General features: G+C 42.2%; 4 protein-coding genes across 4 annotated transcripts; 3 read left to right on the forward strand and 1 right to left on the reverse strand.

The window, feature by feature from the left end:
- Window positions 1-1,473: 1,473 nt before the first annotated feature.
- Window positions 1,474-5,358, forward strand: LOC143013985 (CLOCK-interacting pacemaker-like). The gene is made up of 4 exons (XM_076167739.1): window positions 1,474-1,574; window positions 2,486-2,599; window positions 2,726-2,883; window positions 3,234-5,358. Exons 2-4 carry the CDS (start codon window positions 2,494-2,496, stop codon window positions 4,035-4,037), a joined length of 1,068 nt encoding a protein of 355 aa, XP_076023854.1. The 5' UTR covers window positions 1,474-1,574; window positions 2,486-2,493; the 3' UTR covers window positions 4,038-5,358.
- Window positions 5,359-5,674: 316 nt separating this feature from the next.
- Window positions 5,675-11,057, forward strand: tpp1 (tripeptidyl peptidase I). Its single transcript, XM_076167740.1, has 13 exons — window positions 5,675-5,750; window positions 6,217-6,291; window positions 6,631-6,770; window positions 6,967-7,117; window positions 7,346-7,467; window positions 7,553-7,737; window positions 7,846-8,044; window positions 8,152-8,340; window positions 8,468-8,540; window positions 8,685-8,805; window positions 8,944-9,105; window positions 9,571-9,696; window positions 9,810-11,057. Exons 1-13 carry the CDS (start codon window positions 5,740-5,742, stop codon window positions 9,948-9,950), a joined length of 1,695 nt encoding a protein of 564 aa, XP_076023855.1. The 5' UTR covers window positions 5,675-5,739; the 3' UTR covers window positions 9,951-11,057.
- Window positions 11,058-12,098: 1,041 nt separating this feature from the next.
- On the reverse strand, window positions 12,099-15,560 carry yy1a (YY1 transcription factor a). The gene is made up of 5 exons (XM_076167741.1): window positions 14,942-15,560; window positions 13,267-13,417; window positions 12,982-13,042; window positions 12,547-12,705; window positions 12,099-12,407 (listed from the first exon to the last, which is right to left on the reverse strand). Exons 1-5 carry the CDS (start codon window positions 15,441-15,443, stop codon window positions 12,225-12,227), a joined length of 1,056 nt encoding a protein of 351 aa, XP_076023856.1. The 5' UTR covers window positions 15,444-15,560; the 3' UTR covers window positions 12,099-12,224.
- A 991-nt stretch (window positions 15,561-16,551) lies between these two features.
- Window positions 16,552-21,030, forward strand: degs2 (delta(4)-desaturase, sphingolipid 2). Its single transcript, XM_076167742.1, has 3 exons — window positions 16,552-16,696; window positions 18,911-19,653; window positions 20,214-21,030. Exons 1-3 carry the CDS (start codon window positions 16,606-16,608, stop codon window positions 20,370-20,372), a joined length of 993 nt encoding a protein of 330 aa, XP_076023857.1. The 5' UTR covers window positions 16,552-16,605; the 3' UTR covers window positions 20,373-21,030.
- The last annotated feature ends 1,253 nt before the right edge of the window (window positions 21,031-22,283 follow it).

Below are 22,283 nucleotides of genomic sequence, written 5' to 3' on the forward strand. Positions count from 1 at the left end.
GCAGCACCCCCATAAATTGTTTTAATAAAAAACATTAAAAAAAGTTTAGTTTAACTGTTTTATTTTTTATGTTGAAATTGCATATTAACAGTAACAGAATAATGAATTGTGTTTAGCTCTGCATATGAAGACGGTGCTGTACATGGTAACAGGGATGATTGACACATTAATTGCTGACAGGGAATGGGGGGGCAAGTCCGACAACCTAGACCCCTGAGGTCCTGCCCGGGCAATTGTAACTACTGTTGTTGCCTGGACGGTGAGCCGAGGTCAGGCGTTAAATGCCGTCGTGTGATAATATCTTACAGAACCTGCATCATTGAGTAAACTTTCAAAACTACACACTTGTAACTACTGAACTACTAAACGTAACTAAAAGTACTTGGGCAGAAAGGACAACAAACAAACATGTATAGAAAACAACCATTGACAGATATCAGCACAAATGATGATGAAGACTTAGACTTCCTTTTATTGTCATTGCACAAAAAACACAACAGTGAGTCTTGACAACGAAATGTCGTTGCTTGGCTTCCGGCATAACAGCGCTAAAAACTTTACCTGTACAAATTAAATGATGACCTTGTGAAATGGTTGAAACTGAAATAAATTTTTACCGATCACCGTTACTACCACCATTCTCTTCTACTAGCACAGAAATACACAGGCATCAAGGGCCGATCCTCCCCTCAGCTATGTCTGAAAGGGAAACGCAACCTCTGACTTTCCCTGTATTATTGGAAGACACTTTCAACGATGAATGTATGCATCTTGCGCTTCTTTAAACGATTGCATCTTGGAAAAACCCACATCCTCCAGCTCAGTACAGTAACTAGACCGAAAAATTTCGGCCGCGCATGCGAAATAGAAATATTGTTAATATTATATTTTTTTATTTGTACTTCGCATGCATGGCCGAAATTCTCCTGCTTGGTTACTGTACTCAGCTGGAGGATGCTTTGCATTGTACTTGGGGGATACTTCATGTTGAGTCAAGGGGTGAAACAGAAAATGGGAAATTCAAGCTTTGGCTTTTAAGTTTAAGTTTATTTAAGTTAAGCACTATATTTGAACATGGACAATTTTCAAATTTTATTTATTTATATTATACTATACTTATTTTGAAATGCAGCCCTACTTGGTACATATGTTTTATGTTACATGACAATAAATATTATCAAACGTTTTTGAAACTTACTGAATTCATTTGATTTGGCAGTCAGGTTTATTACACGCCGATGTTGATACAACCACTAGGCTACTTAAACATATATCACACTAAATAGTTGACATTCTGATCTTCCGGGCCTTTGCTTCAAGAAATTTTTCTCTAACTGGACCTCTTTACATTTTAGTTGAATACCCCTGACTTACCATAAGAGTCTCATCTCAAACTGAACCCTTCGTCTGCCTGCGAGACAGTGATGAGGGCACATTTTATACCTGTTGCACCTAGACAGTAGGCGTATCGCAGTTAGCTATCCGTCACATCAGCATCACCGCTAATCCCAAACAATTTACACATTTCGATGGTTCTGCGGACTCACCTTTTATTTTAAGCGGACGACGTCTTGGTAAGACCTTCATGAATAATAATTATTTGCCAACTTACTATCGATTCAGTTTGTTTACCACGGCGTGGCTAAGCTCCAGCGCTACCTAGGCTAACGGCGCAGGAGACAGGAGAACAGCTGATGATGCACTCGTGAAAGCGAACATTTTCTCTGCACTAATGGCGCGTTTGGCTTTAGTTTTGCAGTAATTACCTCCGTATTTTGGTTAATAATAATGTATGTTGCTGGTAAAATTAATTTAAAACAACATCAATGCAGGTCAGCCTCACATTTTATACCGTTTCGTATAATATGTGTTTAAACAGTATTTAAATCTTAACTTTAAATCTTAACTTGCTTCTTAATGTCCTTTTTAGTAGAAACCTGTCACTGGCAAAAGATTGTGCAGCAATGCTTAGGCATCAAACCAAATCAGAAGCTTTTCATATTAATCAATATTTAAAAATTATTCTGCAGCCTCGTTGTTCTTAAAGGCCAGATACTGTGAGCTATAATGAATCAGATGTGTGTGTAAACACATCCTCTGGATGCTTAAAGTTGAAACCTTTCCACAAATACGTCATACATACACAATGTAACTTACTTGTACAAATTAGGAGTGATGATAACACATGATTAAGGCTACACCCACATTGAGATGACGTCAGGTTAAGGTCACAGATGATTGCCGCGTGACATAACATTGACCTATGGACCCGTCATCACAACAAAGTGGCCAGGAGGTAGCTTACATAACATCCGTTTAAATGGGAATTCAGGGGGAAACTGTTAAAATGGCTGGAAAGATGGAGTCTGACTCACTTTGGGCAATGTGAATGATTAATACACTGTAAGTAATGAAGGGGAGGTGTTTGATGTGATCTGTGACTCCAGACGTTCCTTCTAATTAAATCCAGCCACTTTTCCCCCAGGTGCAATCATGAGCAGTTTCAGTAGACTGGAAGGACACAGGGCGCCGGCGTTCACCAGAGTGAAACACTGCAGGGCATCTAAGTCTGATCTGGAGCGAGATTCAGGCTTCTCAGGTTTGCCTCAGACATCCTGCTGCACAGAAACGCACCTCCAAGTTTTTGTGTTGGCCGGAGATATTTTCTGTCTGTTGAAACGTTTACGATGATGATGACGCACAGGCGCCTGTCCTTTCTCCTCAGATGCCAGTTCAGAGTACCTGAGCACAGTTGACCTGACCGACTCGGAAGATGTAGGTCGGACCGGGTCCATACTAGGCCAAGACCAGGTTGCCATGATGGGAGGCTCATGTGGCGGAGTATCACCTATGATCATCATGAATAACTTTGTCTTAAAGCAGGTAAAGTGCAGCCTAGCCTTCTGCCCAGCAAGGTTTGGCTCAATATTTTTGTAATCTTCATTGTCTTGGGTCTTTTTTTGGCTCTTGACCTTTGTCTAATGAATGTCTTATTTATTGAGTAAAGCTGTTTAGTCTAATGCAATCAAATAAAAAATCCCCTCTAAGAAGTCTTTTTTTGGTGTCACTTATGTTGTTATTGCTTATACATGTGATACTGATATAGCCTTAAATTGATAGTGTTGCAGATGTTGCACCTATTCATTATGTAAGGACGTGTAATTATTTGTTAGAGATCAGATGTTGAAGTATAAATGATAAAATAGATAATAAAAACACTTTTTTCTTTCTAGCCATACACTCCGGCTCCAGCAGACAAACAGTGGAGTTTTCCTGCACCCATGGCCAGCCAAGCCATGTCTCAGTCCCAGCTGGTTCTTTTTCAGCCGCTTTTGTCAAATGGCAACAGCAGTTCCACAAAGGCTGCACCTGAAAGTCGCAGACAATCAAGAAGTTATGTGCCCATCCTCAAGTCGTACGCTAGAATCGCCCCCCACCCTGGTGAAGCACCATCTAAGAGGCAGGGATCTTCAAGGGTGAGGAGTTCAGTCTCGGGATATGACCAACGGTCACGCAGGCGTCACCATGGCTACAGGCTCTCCAGTAACCCCACTCTACAGCCAGCACCACAGACACCAATCACACCTGTCTCCAACTTTGAAACATCAAGCACTCCAGTGCAGGTTCCTGATAATAGTCCCTCCGAGGTCACAGGGGTTAGTGCTCAGCCCTCCTACTCACCTGACATCAGGACAGTGATGGCTGACACATGGCTCCATACTGACAAACACCAGGACAGCCCCTCATTGGCCGATGACAAATTTAAACGTTTCAGCAACACCTATAATATTCTCAATCAGTCTGGCTTGCTGGGAATCACCCTACGCACAAAGCAACTGATGAGGGAGAACAGACGCACCCAGGGACTACTGCAGCAGCTCAATGAGCAAACGGCTCTGCTGATGGAGGCACTCGGCACCAGAGACGACAAACTGTGGACTAAACTCCGACTGTCCCTGCAGGATACAGACAATGAGCAATGGGGCTTTAAAGATCAGAGCATCCTGGATGAATATGTCAGTGGACTTCTTCAATAGGTCCCAACCTGGGGTCAGACAGGAGCCATCAGGAATCAAAGATAAATGTGAAAAAAAAATTGTTATTGAGAAATATATTAACATCTCAAGCTTTCTGCTTGTGAAGTAGTCAACAGTGCTGCGTCGATCCTTCTCCATCCGGGGTCAATCTTTTCAATTCATTAAGTCAACTAATCTAACCGTGCTGTGCTTGGACCCCACTGTCAGGATGCTGCATCATCTTGTAATCATAAGACAGGGATCTAAACACATTATGAATCTCTGTTTTAAGCTACACACCGCAGCTCAAGCACATCCTAGTGAGAGTGTCGATGCATGCTTACATTTCAAACCCTTATGCCTCTAATGAATTTTCTTGTTTCAAAATGGCAAGTATCACTTGCATGAGGGCTATGGTTTCTATGTGGAAGAGCAAATTAATGCATGCCTTACAGGACACACAAGGACAGGTGAGGCTAAGCCTGAATGTGATGGCTTTAAAGAAACAAAACATAGTTTCTTGGATAGTGTGAGGTTGTTTTATATTAACAAATCTCCTTGTTTGACCAAATAGAAAGTGTAATGGACACAGAATGCCTACTTTTTATTTTCCTCTAAAAGATTAATCTCAGAGAACATTCTATCCATTTGACTTCTTTGTTTTTTTGGTTCATACTTAACGATATGAATTGAACAGATGCTTTGCAGACTGTGTGTGTTGCACTAAAAAGAACCAAGGATCAAATATAGAACATTCTTGTGTTTTTTTAATTGATGAGTTAAAATGTAGCTGGCCAAAACCATCAACTTGTTTGTTTGAAGAATTAAAAAAACAGAATGCTTCTATAAATGGAGCATGTGAAGTGCAGTAGCCACGCTGTCTTCACAGGACATATGTTGCTGTCATGTTTGTTTGTAAGCTTAATGTTTGAATTGAAACACAATGGACCATTATCAGGTCATTGTTGCATTTTGTTTCATATTGCAAACTTGTGCACTGTATAAGTTATTTATTATTAAGGTTTACAACATTTTTGATGAGTGTAATCATTACAAATGTGTGCAAATAATTGTTTATCTGGTTGTCCCTTTGGTAAGAGTTGTGTTTTTGTGTTTATATATAGTCTACTTTTTGTGCTTTGTTTGGTAAAACATTTATCTAATTTTCTCCAACAAAAGTGCTGTTCTGTTAAATAATTTCATTTCACAACCATGTGTGTGTTTATGAGTTACATCTATTTATTACTAAAAGACAGAATTTGATGGTCAGGGCTTGTACAGGTGCTGGAAATCCTTGAAAATTGTGATGTGTTTTCAAGATTTGCCTGAATTTTGAATAAAGTGCTTGAAACAGCTTGAAATGAAACTGCATTATTTTTGGAACTATGATAAAGGTGCTGTGATGGCAACTGCTGAAAGTCTTTGAAATGAAATGCTGAAGAAGTGCCTGAATGATGTCACTGTGCATTTTCTCTTACGAAATGCATTTCTAGTTAATCACGCTCTCTCTATAGATAATTATGTTAACACCTGATTTAATATTGAACGAATTGCCCTTGGAAAAGGTGTACGAACCCTGAGCATAACGACTGTGTACGTCTGTTGTTGTGAGGTTTTTGTGTGGCGGTCATGCGACGAAGATGTCACGTGATGACGACGTCACGTGACTCGGTTTGCTACAAAACAGCAGACGCGAGCTCTAACGAGCGCAGACCGGGACACAATGAAGAGCCTGTGAGTGTTTCTATGTCAAAGCTTTTCTTTTTCTTTTTTTAAATGGCACCTGACTGATAGCTACATTAGTGTGGAAACACTTCTAACACGCCTGATCTTTGTTTTCTTTATGTAACGCGCTTTGTGTTCTTATGGTTGCTGTTTGTGCTGACATACAGTGGTAGGTATACGTAGCATAGTGCTAATTTAGCACATTAAACGTGTTGACAGCTAGTAAAGCGCTTTAAATGTGGCAGCCGATCTCTTTCTTTACTTTATAAGCACCGTCACAGCCTTTGAAGTGCTGTGGTTCATACAGTTTGTTGATATCTGCGTGATCATCAGCAGTGTTTTAATGTGACCTACATTAGCGTTAGATTGCGTTTGTCTATGACCTTCCTGCTGTTACGTGTTTCTGTACGTGTTTGATCATCTACAGGTTTGATGCTTTGGTTCTACTTTTAAAATGTTTAATTTCTCCTGTCAGGGTGACCTCCATCATCGCTCTATTGTTCTGCTCGGTAGTGTGGGGCGGCTACCTGGAAGAGGATCAGGATGTCTTGTGAGCAAACTTTACAAAACAGTTTTCTGTAGAGTATAATTGAATGATGCCTGTGCTTCTTATCTAAATACTCACTCTTTACTCAACACAGTAAACAGGAACTGTTTTTTATTCTATGGGTTTGGAGGAACTGTTCATGTAGCAGTTTATGTTCTCAAGGATTCTATTGTATTTAGTCTAAAATTAAAGTCCATATAATTCAGTCTGGACCTCGAGATGTGTTCATATGTTCTATGTATGTATTTATTATTAAACTATACAGACAATGGATGATTTCATACTGTTAAACTTTAGGGATAGTAATGTCTTTTTTCTTTTTTCTTTTTATTCTTCCTTTAGGATACCAAAGGACTGGACTCACAGTGGCGCAGTCAGCCCCACAGAGGAACTGGAGCTGACCTTTGCCCTCAAGCAGCAGAATGTTGACCTGCTTGAGGAAACGCTCAGACTGGTGTCAGACCCTGACTCGGCACAATATGGTAGGGCTGTTGTGACGCACAAAACTCCAATCGGCATCAGGACAAGAATTTGGCCACTTTTAGAGAAATCTGTCTAGAAATGGATGTTTTAAATGCATACTCATGAAAAGATGAATTTCCTTATTCATTAGTCTTTCTTATTTCCCAAGTGTATCAATCAGCGCTATGGTGTTAAAGGCCTCTTTGCCCTCTGCAGGTAAGCACCTCAGCCTGGAGGAGGTCTCTTTTCTGGTGCGCCCGTCTGCGCTGAGCCAGAAGGTGGTGCATCACTGGCTGCAGAGTCACGGGATTACAAACTGCCTCACTGTTCGCACTGGGGACTTCTTACAATGCTCCATGACTGCAGAGTAAGCAAAACTTTCAAAGGAACTTTTCATTGTGCTTATTCGCACAAATCCGCTCAACTTTCTCACTGTGTAAATCACACAAAGGCGAGCTGTTGCCTCGTGAGTCAGTTCCTCTTTCTGCGGTTGCCAAATCAAGTTGGAGACTGCAACTCAAATACTGGTATGATCCAAAAGAAGGAAGTGCTTTTACATTTTGCTTGATTGTTCTTGTTTGGATTTTGTGTAAAGGGTTGCAGAGAAGCTGCTTCCAGGTAGCAAGTTTCAACGATACGTCAGGGACGGCCAATCTGTGGTGAGGTCATCAGCGCCGTACTCTGTTCATGATGATGTTCGCCAGCACCTTGACTTTGGTGAGCGCGGTTCCTTTTAGCTGTAAAATGTTTAACATTTTTAACATCTCCCCTTCGGTTATTCATCATTTTTCTTCTTCCACAGTTGGAGGCCTTCACCGCTTACCTCCCAAAGGCCAGGACCTCACCAAAGCCTCATCCAACCTGCATCATAAGCACTCTAAGGCATCGCTGCATCTTGGTGTGACTCCTTCCATTTTGAGGACCCGATACAACCTGACGACAGCTGATGTGGGATCAGCTCAGAACAACAGCCAGGCAGTAGCTCAGGTGTGATGCTCGGGATCAACATGAAGTCTTTTAAGCATTTCTATTGACTGGCACAGGTCCATTCATCTCACTGCTGCTCGACCTACTCTCACCTGTTTTTTGTTTTAGTTCTTAGAGCAATATTACCACTCTACAGACCTGTCTGAGTTCATGGGCCTGTTTGGGAGGACCTTTCCGCATCTGACTCAGGTGGATCGAGTCGTGGGCACCCAGGGAGTAGGGAAAGCTGGTTTGGAAGCCAGTTTGGATGTGGAGTACATCATGAGCACAGGGGCAAACATCCCCACATGGGTCTTTACCAACCCAGGTCTGTAGGAGAGAGAGGGAGACAGAGAGCATGTCCGGCATATTGTCTGCTCGTCTCTGTTCTAATTAAAAGTATCCACTTTTTAATAACTCACCATTTCCTCGCAGGTCGTCACGAGACCCAAGAGCCTTTCCTGGAGTGGATGGTTCTGCTCAGCAACATATCTGACCTGCCCTGGGTGCACACAGTCAGCTACGGGGACGATGAGGACAGTCTGTCCACCGCCTACATGATGCGGATCAACATTGAGTTTATGAAGGCCGGCGTCCGGGGGATCTCTCTGCTCTTTGCTTCTGGTTTGTAACAAGAGAGAACTTTGCACAATTGCCTTACAGGCCTGTAGGTATGGAAACTAGAGAGTTTACAGATATTCTGGCATTAAATCTGTCAAAAACATTTAATCTGATTGTGTTTTGTGTGTAGGTGACAGTGGTGCTGGCTGCAGACATTTGACTAAGGGACAAAATTCCTTCAGACCAAGTTTTCCTGCTTCAAGGTAAAAGATTCAACGCTTTTCTTGCCGGAATCTTTTCTGCACGGTTTGTCCAATTCATTATGAAATCATCCACTTCAAGTCTTGGAATGACTGATAAATTTAAACATTCAGCCTAATGCCCTCTTCCCTGCTATTCTCTCCCAGTCCATATGTGACCACAGTAGGAGGAACCTCATTTAAGAACCCATTTAAGATGAGTTTTGAAGTGACGGATTACATCAGTGGAGGAGGTTTCAGCAACGTCTTCCCTATGCCTGAATACCAGGTGATCACATTTGTCCTGACTTCCTTGGTTATGTTATGTGTTATATGTTATGGTTATGCTGTTTCCATTTCCCCCTCCTATTTGAACTCCATTTAATGCAAACAGTGTTAGGTGATGTTTGATATCCGTGTTCCCCAGGCTGGTGCAGTGCAGAGCTACCTGCAGGCCGGAGCAGCGGACCTCCCTCCTCAGTCGTACTTCAATACCAGTGGCCGAGCCTATCCAGACATAGCTGCCCTGTCTGATAACTACTGGGTGGTCACCAACATGCTGCCCATCCCCTGGGTGTCCGGGACTTCGGTAAAATACTCAACACTTCATTATCATCATTCCCCAACCCAAAGCAAATAGATAACTGCCGTAATTCAGATGTTTTTAAAAAAACAACAACCCTGAACACATGGAAATAAACTTGACAGGCAAACTTAAAGGAAATAAAAGGTCGAAATTTTTTTTTTTTAAATTAAATATGTCATTAACTTTAGGGGAAACTGTTCTCTGTAAGGAGGCGCAAGAAAATGCTTTGTTTCTGCATTAAGATGGGATGTGGTCAATCTTTACATTTGACACATTCTGCCTGAAGATATGAGAAACAATTATACTTGAGTGAATGAACATTCTTTAACCATTCACAGGTCCAGCTGATAAGTGTGGCGTTTCATAACATTAAAGCGTTGCATCTTAACATGTCTGGGCAGATGGAACGTTGTCATACTAATGTGTAATGGCCTCATGTTATGATGCCATACTGGTTCCTTCATCCAGGCGTCGACCCCGGTGGTTGGAGGCGTGCTGTCCCTCATCAACGACCAGCGGCTGCTGAAGGGCCTGCCTGTCCTCGGCTTCCTCAACCCTCGCCTGTACAAACTCAACGGACAGGCTCTGTTCGATGCAAGTCTGCTCATGACTCTTTGATTTGTCTGCTAGAAGAATCAGCCTTTTTGAAAGTAAAACTCTTTGACTTTAACACCTTTTGCTCTCTTGCTCTGCATCCTGGTCTCCAGGTGACTGAAGGCTGCCATCTGAGCTGCATTGATGAACAAGTTCAGGGTCGAGGTTTCTGTGCTGCACCATCATGGGACCCTGTGACGGGTTGGGGAACGCCAAACTACCCAGCACTGCTGGCCGCCCTGCTGGAGAAGTGAACCACTGCACCTCATGAATGTGAGCTCATCAGGGAAGCTTCTGCTCCAAGAGCAGCTAGTGCCAGAATCCAAGTGCTGACCAGGTGCAGAACAAACCGACCTACATTCTAATTTTATGCCTCTTTTTATAGGCCCACATCCATTTCAAGTTGAGGTGTGTAGCAAAGTTTAAACTCAAGGCAATAAATGTTACTTTCACACATATCGGATTAGCTTTACCTCACATGGCTTAAAGCTTGTTCTTCAGTTTAGGGCTGGTGGCATTTGGAAGTCTCAATTCTTCAGTTGACTGAACTCTAACCTTTTGACAGAACGGTGTTAAAGCTGAACAGCAATCTTAAGACTTTTCATGAATGCCACTAAATATGCAGCAAAGATGTGTGGATAAATCAAATACTATGTAGAATAAACAAACAGGTAAATGACAAATCACATTGCAGATGAACATAAACCTCACTTGCTGAAAATAGATTTGACATTAAGACAAAACCATTCTATTTATGAACCAGTCTAGTGAATACACACGCTGCCACAGGGACTTACAGGTACAAGGATGAAGACATACTTCAATGTAATGAACATACCTGCATGCTCATTCAAAAATGCCACTTGCTTCCTGAAGAAGGACATGTTGGCTTAGGATAAGAACCTAAAAAACTTGTTTTGTTGAACTCCTTGCAATACGTGTTACCATGTTCTGTGACTTTTAAGCAGCCAAACGAGATCTAATATGCGCCCGGTCTACTGGTTTCAGCAAATCTACCCACCAGCCTAATTGCACTGATTTTATTTTGTGTCCCAAGGATCAGATGATTCTGATGTAACTGCCTCTGCTGTGTTTGCTTTCAGAGTGTGAATTTTTACTGGCAATCTCTCAATTGTTAAATGTTTTTAGTGAGAAGTACACAAGTTTTTCCACAATGTCTCAACATTTTTCACTCCTAGTTTTGAATTATTACAGATTGTGAGAGAAGCTGCTACAGAAAAGGAACAAATATATGATCAAGCAGTTGAATTTGTTGTTTCCTCCAATGCTCCAGATGTTATGAAAGCCTCACGAGGCTGAGAAGTGTTGAATGTTCATTTCACTGTATCTACTGTCACTTGTGTACTTGAATAAAATAAAATAATTGCACTATTTATTTATTTTTAAACCTTTACTTTAACACACACACTATGATAGATTTAACTTCTTCTGTCCTAAACAACCCAAGGTAAAACAGCTGGCAGGAGAAAATCCACCCAACTGGTAAATATGTACAAAATGGAAAACTGTTTCGGACAAATTGGAACCAGGTGACCTTTTGAGTTAATGGTTGACTCGGCTTCTGTTTGTTGAATGTGGCATAAGGACATATGACACTTGTTGTTAGTGCAAGGGGAAATACATTTTAATAACGAATCACTATTCAAACCACATGTCTATTATCTACACTGATTCTGATATTGCATTATACAAAATTAATATGTAAAGACCACCCCATCCATTCCACACACACACACACACACACACACACACACACACACACACACACACACACACACACACACACACACACACACACACACACACACACACACACACACACACACACACACACACACACACACACACACACACACACACACACACACACACACACACACACACACACACACACACACACACACACACACACACACACACACACACACACACACACACACACACACACACACACACACACACACACACACACACACACACACACACACACACGGGGAGGGCAGGTAAAACAAACTGAAACCTCCTCCATGATCGGCTACAGGGAAAGAGTTACTACATACGTTTCCACAAAGCTCGTGTCAAACTAAGTGTACAATATGCACACTTGGAAAGTACAAAATTGAAAAGGTGTATTGGTGCCGAGGGCAGATGCAAATTGGAGTTACATAGCAAAATTGTCTGGCTGTTTCAAGGTATAAATACGTTTTTAGCGACAAATCCATTATTTAACATCTTCACAAGAAGAAAATCTAAATAGTTCCATCCAGGTAGCGCCATGTCGGAGGGGGAGGGTTCTCTCCAAAGTTCCTTGTTCTCACCTCCATACACAAAGTCTGAGAAATGGATTATTTCTCTCTTCAAAGCTTTTTTTCTAAAGACGATACAAAGGGGATTTCATACCTCAGCCCAGCAGGCTGGAGGATAGTTGTTGAAAGGCGTGGAGATTCGGGTCAAATCCTCCAGTGTACGCTCACCTTGAAGTCGATTGTCTGATTGGTCAGCTCAGTTCATTGGTTGTTTTTGGCTTTGGCGTGTGTGAGGATGTGAGACTTCAAGTTGGTTGACTGGGCGAATTTCTTGTTGCAACCGTCAAATGGGCACACATAGGGACGGTCTCCAGTGTGTATACGCACATGTGTGCGCAAGTTAAAGTCCAGAGAGAAGCGCTTGCCACAGCCCTCGAATGTACACTGGAGAAAAGGCACACAAGAGACGAGGTGTTTCAAACACAGCCATTTAAGATGACAAATCCCAGGTGAGTTTATGTATCAACCCATTTCTCTCATCTCAAAGCATGAAAATAAAGTGCTGTATAGAGAAGGAACCCACCTGGAAAGGTTTCTCTCCTGTGTGTACAAGTTGATGCCTCTTCAGCTTTGAGCTCTCCACAAAGGCTTTACCGCACTCAGCACACACATGCACACGAGGCCCATGGGTGTGTAAGTGCTTTCTCATCGCCGAGTTGTCTCTGAACATCTTGGTACATCCCTGGAGAGGGGAAAAACAACTAACTGATCACCAGGGACACATTCACTTAACAGTGCATTTTAAAGAAGAGAAGCTGCAGTCAGGAAGCACAGGCAAAAAAATAATTTCTTTTTTATTTCAAAAGCAAACACCATATACAGGCAGATATGGCAGCAGTATAAAGGCAGACAGCAGGGTGTGCTACTGTTTGTTTACATTAAACAGAAGCCAGAGAGTGTCAGCCAGGCTACTATTAGCCTGGCTGACACTAACTAGTGAGAACTGGCCCTTACTCACTTTGTGCGGACAGGCTATCGTCCTGGGGGCTTCATCTTCTTTTACTTTCCTTGGTTTCATTCTGCAAGGGGAAAGCCAGAAAAACGATTCTCTGTTACAATCTTCACATATGTACAAACACCTAATACAAAACAAAGAAACAATAGCTTTCATTTTCACTTCCTTCTTCACAACCCTTTTTTTACTCTATTGGATTTTCAAACTGCTCTGGAAACATTTGCTTTAACGACTTTGACTCTGCATCCCTTAGCTACAATGAACAGAAACATTCAACTTTGGACTTACCGTGCAAACTCTGCCAGCTGCTTCGGGTCAGACAGGTCAATGCCTGGGATGCCCCCTGGTGGAAGCTTCTTCCCTGTCATGTATTCAGAATAATCTGGGGGAGAGTTTTCGCCTGTGATCTGTTCCTCGTGATCTATGTCCTTCTTGTCATCTGCATGAGTTGGACAGAGAGTTTAAAAGGAGGGGTCAATAATTACATCAGTACCACAACACAATCAAAGGACTTGAAGAATGCCAGTCTATCAGAAAAGACAAGTCACTGCTGATCCATGGTAGATCACCAGATACTGTGAGAGCGGGAATGTTTACTTTAGGCCACAAGACAACTTCCTAGTTCCTTAAACAGCACATTGCTCCACACAAAGGCACTAGTATCACATTAACCGCATCAAACACCAACAGGATACACCCATTGTGTATTGTTGAGACACATATTTTGGCACAGTAGCGATTGTGTTATTGTTCAGAAATGTATGTACAAGACGATCACCTGCTGAACACAATGAATATTATTTAGTTGTGAACCTCCCGTTTGATTCTGCTTCAGACCTTTATTACATGATTCACCCCATCTCATAAATGCAAGTATAAATGTCATAATAAAAAAGCCATGTGCAAAATTAATAACGTTTTTGTGTCTTTATTTCACTGTTTATTCTCTGAATTGTTCGTTTTGGCTTGATAGATCAAATTTAGCATATCAAAGTTTTAATCTGCAGCTTCAATGGTTAAACTGCCAAAAAATACCAACAACCACAAAACACCTACAATATTTATGTCTTCATAATTGCTACGCCACATTTAGAACCAAGTGCGTCATAACTACATGAAAAACCGAGCGTTTGTAAAAACCCATCCGTAACTGGCAGATTGGTTTAAAAAACAACAACTGTATTTCTAAACATTAACGGGTAATTGAAAGATCTTTGATTATTTTTGATAACAAGCACGCAGAATCACAAAATCGTTAAGGGGAAAATTCACGCAAAAGGTGATAAACCGTGTAAATGTCCCGTTCATGTACGCGTTACCACATAAACCAATTTCACAAGGCGAATAAAGTTAATTATGGATCCTGTCTCCATTTTACAAAGTATCATTTTAAGATTTGTAAATATTCTCTGTTCTGCCACCTTTTTTCTGTGTAACATACAGCACCAGCACCCACAATTCTGCCTTTAAAACTATATATAAATATATATTTATATATATATATGCCTATAATGTGTATATACAGCTTCAATTATTATACACAGATATCAGTGAGACTTGTTTAAAGTGTGGAAAGTATGACCGTCTGAAAGATGTTCAGACGGTCCCTGAAGGCAGCACCTCCTCTGTTCACGTTAAGTGAACTGCGCCACAGCGGCCTAGCGGAGCCAGCTGCGCTCGCTTCCACTCTAGCCGCCATCTTCCTCGGCCAAATAAACGCCATTTTTTCGGGCCGCCATACTTTCTAGACCGGGGAAATATGGCGGCGCCCATCTACCCACAAAACATGGCTTCCCATAAAAACAAAAACATTTCAAAAGGAGTTTAAGTGGCTCAGAGTTGAGAAATAGTTGCAACTTTAGCGGAAGACAAGGCCCCAACAGGGCCTAGCCACACAACACATGCAGCGAGAACAATACGAGAGGCCAGCTTGCAGGATTTCACTCTAGGACTCTGAACTTACCCGATGCCCACATCGTAACAGAAAACTCCCCCTCCAAAGTCTTTATCTGAACCTGTTTCTGTTCCCATTTTCTGCCCATCTCTCCGCCGCTCAGATAGCTCTTTTTCCCCGCTTTCTTTCCGCTTCCACCCTTCTTCATCCGGCCTGTCGACGAGCTTTTGCCGGCGACAGTAACCAGAGTCTGTTCGATATAGTCCTCCTCCACGGCGGGCACCGGGATGAGGATCTGGTCCTCGTAACCATCATCCGTGTGTAGTTCGGAGTCATCCTCGCCCACCACCTCCTCCCTTGTCTGGACTAAAATCACCTCCTGGTGCGGGTGAAGTGAGTTTGGATCGTCCGTGTCCAGAGGCTGCAGGGCGATCATAGGCTGGTGCTCATCGTCGTCTCCAACAACTGTTGTCTCGATTGTCTCGACTTCGATTTCGTGGAGTTCCACTATTTCGGCTGGCATTTCCGAGCCGTCCGATCCAATGTACAGGGTGTCCCCCGATGCCATCATAAATGTAGTCCTTCCTCTTACTTTTATGCCTATTTTTGTGCTCCGTTTAACCTCCTTTCTACTCTCAGCCTTCCTCTTCCTCACCGACAACAACTCTACTGTTAGTACTCTCGTCGCCACAATGCTCCAGTTATCAAGTCTCGCGTGATTTGGACCAAAGGAGTAACGTTAACAAGTGGATGAACTGAACATGACATATTTTGATGTGACCAAAAATGTATTTATTACGTAAAATAGAATTGTCCAAGTAACATTTGTAAATGACCTATACAAAGTCCAATTTGGCCATTATACTAAGAGCACTGAGTACGTCAAAATCGTGTGTTTAATTGGGTTGTGGCTTGTATGTCAAATATGTTTAAGGCAGGAAACAACACTCCCATACTAAGTATTTGTACTTTTGTAGATTGTTTTGGACGTATTTCTTATATAATAGGTCATAATCTTCTGTGTTGTAGTTTTAGTATTGACTCAAACTAAAACCAAATAAAGGTTGTTTTTTTAACATTACACGCGTCGTGTTTTGCAAAACAAATGATTGTGACAGGTATCAAAGGTCGCTAAATGGTTGTACTGTATAACCTCTGTAAGTACCTATTAAGAAACTAAGAAATATTACGGGTTTATGTTTACTGAAAACTCAAATGTGTATCTCTGCAACGGTGTTATATCAGAAGTAACCGTACTCGCAAATTGTCGTAAATCGCAAGCTAATTATTGTATTTTGGGATTCATACATTTATGTATTTTACATTTTACGCCTGCGCAGTTCTATTTCCACCCCTGTAAAATAGACCATTCTTATATAACGCTTTGCATTAACCTCACATTCACCCATTCATACACTAATGTGTGCAGGGGCATAATCATGCAAGGCGTCCACCAGCACATCAGGAACAGTTAGGGGTTCAGTGCCTTGCTCAACAACCCTTCAAAAGGATCTCTCGGAGGACCCCGGAATCGAACCGAGCCCGATGAAAGGATGGCATCTATTGCAGAGTACTGTATATTGCATGAATTTCAGCAGGTGCAGCCTGCCGTCACTTGGGGGCGAGGCCTGCGATCACACCTTCACCTCCAGCCTGTGTGCGTGGGTGTGGCCCGGAGGTGCAGGTTGGATGACACACATAACGCCACAGAGCAGGTCGCTTCGCTCACTCCAATGACAGTCATGGGGAAAACAGGTGGAAGAGGCGACTTTGAATGGGTCTACAATGACCAACCACACACCTCCAGAAGAAAAGAAATCCTGGGTAAGATCATTCAACATATCATTACTGAGGAATCTAATTATTCACATATCTGCTTAGTTCGTATGAAACGTATCGTGTTGTGCGAGTTTTTTTTTAACTTCCAAAAGCCGACTTATAAAATCCTATCCGGTAGAACCTGTTCACGAAGTCTTGCTTAACAAGCTATCGTACACAATAGATGCAGGCTAGGGGCAGAAACTGGCACGATTGAAGTGATAAAGCAAACACAAACAGTGATGGAAATGGTAAGTTACCCAATCCCTTTTTCAATTATATGTACTCCAAAAAATGAGGCAATTTGAGGTCTGAGCTTTAAAAATAAAAGCATATTTAATTCATATTACTCTAAGCTGCATCAGTTTCATGATCTTTTGAAAGAAGTTGTCGAGCAGAGTGTAGAATGACCAAATACTGCAGAGGAAATGTGACCGGTCACACTGGAAAACTTTCCTCCCATATTCGTAGTAAGGCAGAATGAAATCCAGGAAGCACTGCACTTGGTAAAGCATGTCAGTGATTGTAATGATAACAAAATTCGAGCTGATGCATTGAATTCAGCTCAGATAGGTGGACTTTCCTCTTATCTGAGCCTCTTTGCCATCTTTCCCCCTGACACATGAAACAATACCAGCATATTGATGGCAGGTGCAGCTGACAATGCCTTGGGGCTTGCTAGGTAACAAGACACATTCCCCACTCATGACAAACACAAATACAATGCAGGGACATGAAGTGAAAAGAAAAGCTTTGTGACAGTCACAGGACCCAAGCGGTTCCTTGAAAGGGTCTTCGTTTACCAAATCACAAGCAATATCAGATATCCTTACTTTGGTTGATGACAGTCTAAGTCTATGTTAAACTTTAGTATTTAACATAGCAAGGCTTAATTTACTGTTTAGTTTACATTGGCTGTCGCATGATTGCTCTGGTGTGAAAGAGGCATTCAGAAGGTGATGGGATGCGTGACACCACCTATTGTTGCATTATTGAAGAGTTTTGCTTTAATTATCCTCATCCAGAGGGGAGAGGGACCAGTGCCAGATCATAAAGAAGAAAATGTGCTTCACTACCTTGCTTATTCTTGGGTGAAATACTTCGAATGACAGCTTGTTTACTGAACATGGCATATCTGCAGAGCCAGGGTGCAGACTTGCTTCACGTGTCATAAACTGCATGTAGTAATGGGTTCAAAGGACGTCAGAAGCTTCCGCTATGGGAGCCCATAGGGTCAAATGAATGACTAATGATTGTGTCGAGTTGAATCTGAATTCAAAGCACTGACCAACATGTGAAAAAAATGATTTGTCTCTTTGATGGTCATTCAGAGTCTCTATAAAGAGCCAGATTGCAATACGATGTTTACCATGCTTCATTTTACGATGTCTGGTTACTGATTTAACTTTATGTCCCGACAAAGGTGGGCTACAGCTAGAGACATACAGCCTCTAAACATGACTGTAAGCACACCTTGAAAGTATACTGAAATTATACTGCATGTCGTAAAAGGCATCCCTGCTACAACTATAACTGTACGTCAAATAATAGGTGATATAGTAGCAGTGTCAGATCCTCGCCTGCAGGGGAGCACAAGTGAATTCCTCTGACTTAATCCTGGATAAACGTTAACCGAGTAAAACAGGGTTTGGTCTGTTGGGTGGAGACGTGCCAGCGGCAGGAATGCCATTGAAACCAGTCTCTAAGTCCTTTGTTGGTCACATTTGCATAGAGGCGTTACACAAGTCAAATGAGTGAGAGAGAGATTTGCCTGTGCCATCACTCAGTACATGCAGAGCTCGCCACGGACCCTTTAGGAGTGGATTACGTTGTTATTGTAAATGTGTACTCCTTTGTAATGATGGATGTTGGTGAACGCTCGCCTAGTTTGTGCATCTCCCGTGTTCTGTGTCCATCAGGAGTTGACACCTCCGCCAATTAAAACAGAGTCCTGTCAACACGGCTCTTCCCAGGAGAAGAGCTGGCACCCACACAGCTTCAATGTGATCTATGAGATGCAGTGTTGTCTCAGTACATCTCACTGATTTCCATTGAAGAAATTGAAAAGTAAATCATAAATTGACAGGAAATTAGTCCTAGTAAATTGAATTCATTCTGTATTCATCTTCTTAAGGTACTACACAATGTTTGTCCATGCACAAGTGATAAAAAAATGTGTTTATTCTCTCCCCCCCTTTTTCCACTCGATTCTCTCCTCAGCAAAGTATCCAGAGATCAAGGCTCTGATGGGTCCAGACCCCCACCTGAAGTGGGTGGTTTCAGGCATGGTTCTAACACAGCTCCTGGCCTGCTACATGGTCCACAACCTCCCCTGGAAGTGGGTCTTTTTCTGGGCATATGGTTTTGGTGGCTGCATTAACCACTCCTTGACCCTCGCCATCCACGACATCTCGCACAACGTAGCCTTTGGCAACAAGTTGGCAAAGTGGAACCGCTGGTTTGCTATGTGGGCCAACGTGCCCATCGGGGTGCCTTACTCCGCCTCCTTTAAAAAATACCACACAGACCATCATCGGTATCTGGGAGGCGACAAACTGGATGTTGACATCCCTACGGACTTAGAGGGATGGTTCTTCTGCACCCCAGCCAGGAAGATACTCTGGCTCTTCCTCCAGCCCTTGTTTTATGCCATACGTCCCCTAGTGGTCAATCCAAAGCCAGTCTGCCAGTTGGAGATCCAGAACGCAGTGGTTCAGTTAACAGCCGACCTGATTATCTACTACCTATGGGGGTGGAAGCCTATTGTTTACCTAATTGCAGGATCAATTCTGTGTATGGGACTGCATCCCATCTCTGGACATTTCATCGCTGAGCATTACATGTTTCTGAAGGGACACGAGACGTACTCTTACTATGGACCACTGAACTGCATCACTTTCAACGTTGGCTATCACATGGAGCATCATGACTTCCCCAGCATACCTGGCAGTAAACTACCTCAGGTGAGACATGGGGTCAGACCTATTATTCGCTTTAAGGAATTTGTTTAACAAGTACAGATTTGTTGTGGTTGACAATGAGACTTACAACATTTACACCACAACCAGAGGTGTGTGCAGTCAAGTGCCAATACTTATCGGATGAAAGCACAGCATTTGTAACTGATTAACTGCTGGCTCTGAATAGCCCCACCAGAGCATGAAGATACAGAAGCTGCACGATGTACACACCCGTTTATTACACAAGGGTGTGATGATACTGAATCGTGAATCTACAGTATGTCACAGCTGTGCCAGAAGGACACCTTTTAAGCATTATAAGATAAGGTTAAGAGGCCTGTATAGGTGCTGTAATGGGTTTCGCTGCTGTTGTTAACCAAAGCAGTGAAATGGCCGCCTCCCTCCCTCTGTGCATTTGAATGATTTTCATAGTGAAATCAGAGCTCGTCCCGCTCACACTACTGTCCGCTACCGAGGAGTCACTGAAAAAGCGCTAGATACTGTTAATAGTGAAATGTGTGTTGTATTGTGCTCGACTCTGACTTGCGACTTTTTGTTGCCAGGTGAAGCAAATTGCTGCAGAATATTACGACTCCCTGCCCCAGCACACCTCCTGGACCAGGGTATTATGGGACTTTGTGTTTGACGACAGCATCGGCCCCTACGCCAGAATCAAACGGGAATACAAGCTTGGCAAGCAGGATAAACCTGTGACTGAATAAAGGTTCCTGTTGAAGTAGAATATGGATTTCAGTTCAACCTGTGGACCGATATGAAATGTTTTTGTAGTTTGAAAGTGGAGCTTGTGGCCGTCACTGCTGCAGTTGGTACACTTTCATTGCAGTTGCATTCATTACAAAGACAATTTTGTGACAATGGGCATAGAGTTCAGCTCCACCTGCATGGTTTCCTTACACCATTATTTATTCTTCTAACAGAGAGTCTGGTGTTGTCAGGCAGTGATGTCAATTCCCCCAAACGGCCCTGCAAAGGGCTGAAATCAGTGTTCAAATAAGTTTCAAAATATTTACTTACCAGCAATTAGAGATGACAAATAAAAGTATTGAACAGACTCGTAGGACAAAGGTCACATACATTCTCATGAACTTTTGAGGAGACATCACTGCGACAACACAACTTGTTTTCTATAACCTGTGAATAAGAGTCGTGCCTCCCTGACACACGCGTGCACCCATCATGCAGAACAGTGGAAATGAGCATTGAACCTTACCTTTCAGTAAGAGGAGCCTTTTCCTCAGCGACGCCCCTTTCTGCTGGTCTCCGTAAGCTGTGTGAACGGTTTGATGAGTGGACAAAATAACAGAAACACCTTACAAAAATGGCGACCCGGCGTAAAGTTATTAGCCGTGTGAGTCTTGCCGTGTTTCAAGGTCAGGATTTCAAACTACAGCCTCAAACGTGCAGTAGTTTATTTAAAGGTGTTTCTACTATTTTATCCATCTATGTGAAACTTACAAATCTATATGTTGTGATTAATTACCACACGCTTTATTGTTTCTATTTAAATGACTGTACTGTATATATATTAAAAAAGAGTAAACAATCTTTATAAGAACAATCTACTACAAAGATGAGTTTGACCTGTCTTTGGCATTCAGATGTGTTGTTGTGATGTGTAGTAATTCTCCCACAGGGACTTTCTGTTCATTTTTAACACAATTAAGGGTAACATTCACTTAAACCTTCAGGAAAGGAATCGGCCTTTAGCTGTCTGGCAGTAGAAGTTCAAGGCAACTGGACTCTCATCCTTCTCTTCTCATCCAAGTAGCTTTTTCGATCACATTGTGTGTTAGAAACGATGTCGGCTAACTCCCTTAATCACAGTGTAACTGAAGTTTCAATGTGGCGACCAAACGCCTGCGCCTCTATTAAACGTCCAGTTGCCTTGGACGACCGAGTGCCTCCGCAACGCCGACGACAACGCCGTCGACATGGGCAGCGAACACAAACACAGCGGGAAGTTGCATAAGATGTCACACTCGATTGTTTAGTTGAATGATTTTACTTCCAGCTTTTAAATCAGAACGGAGTGGAGAGCGGACAGAGTGGATAGAAAGCAACAACTGATATTCAACCAAATCCTCCCTGCAAAGACACAATTATCTACCATACAAAGGCCTACCGGATGCTTCCTGGATAACCTCATCTAGCTCAGGTTTCATATTCCAGGACAACCCCACACTTATACTTTCACATCACGTCCAACCTTTCATATATAGAAAAGGGGAATCTTCATGGAAACAAACCACTATAATAAATGTACCACCATTCATATTTTCTTCTTTTTTTCCAAATGAAAAAACAAACAAAAAACGGATTTATAGAGATCACATTTCATGCATACTTGGGCGGTTCACAAAGCATAGGATGGACTAATAGTTACCACTACATTGTTTTTATATCTATGTAAATCCAGGTGGCACATTTACAGTTGTTGGCCTGTTTTGTGAATGATCCCCAAGTTCCAACGGTCTCCAACAGAGAAAACTGTACCTTGGTCACACTGGAGTTATCTGTTAGATTTTCTTGATTCATTTGCAAAGTTTTAAGATAAAGATGGTTTATTTATCATGTTGCTAGTGCCTTTAACATGGTTTACCTCAGATTTGAAG

Source organism: Genypterus blacodes, unplaced genomic scaffold (assembly GCF_046128005.1).
Source record: "Genypterus blacodes isolate CSIRO-AG114 ecotype Tasmania unplaced genomic scaffold, CSIRO-AGI_Gbla_v1 ptg000171l_1, whole genome shotgun sequence".
NCBI lineage: Eukaryota > Metazoa > Chordata > Actinopteri > Ophidiiformes > Ophidiidae > Genypterus > Genypterus blacodes.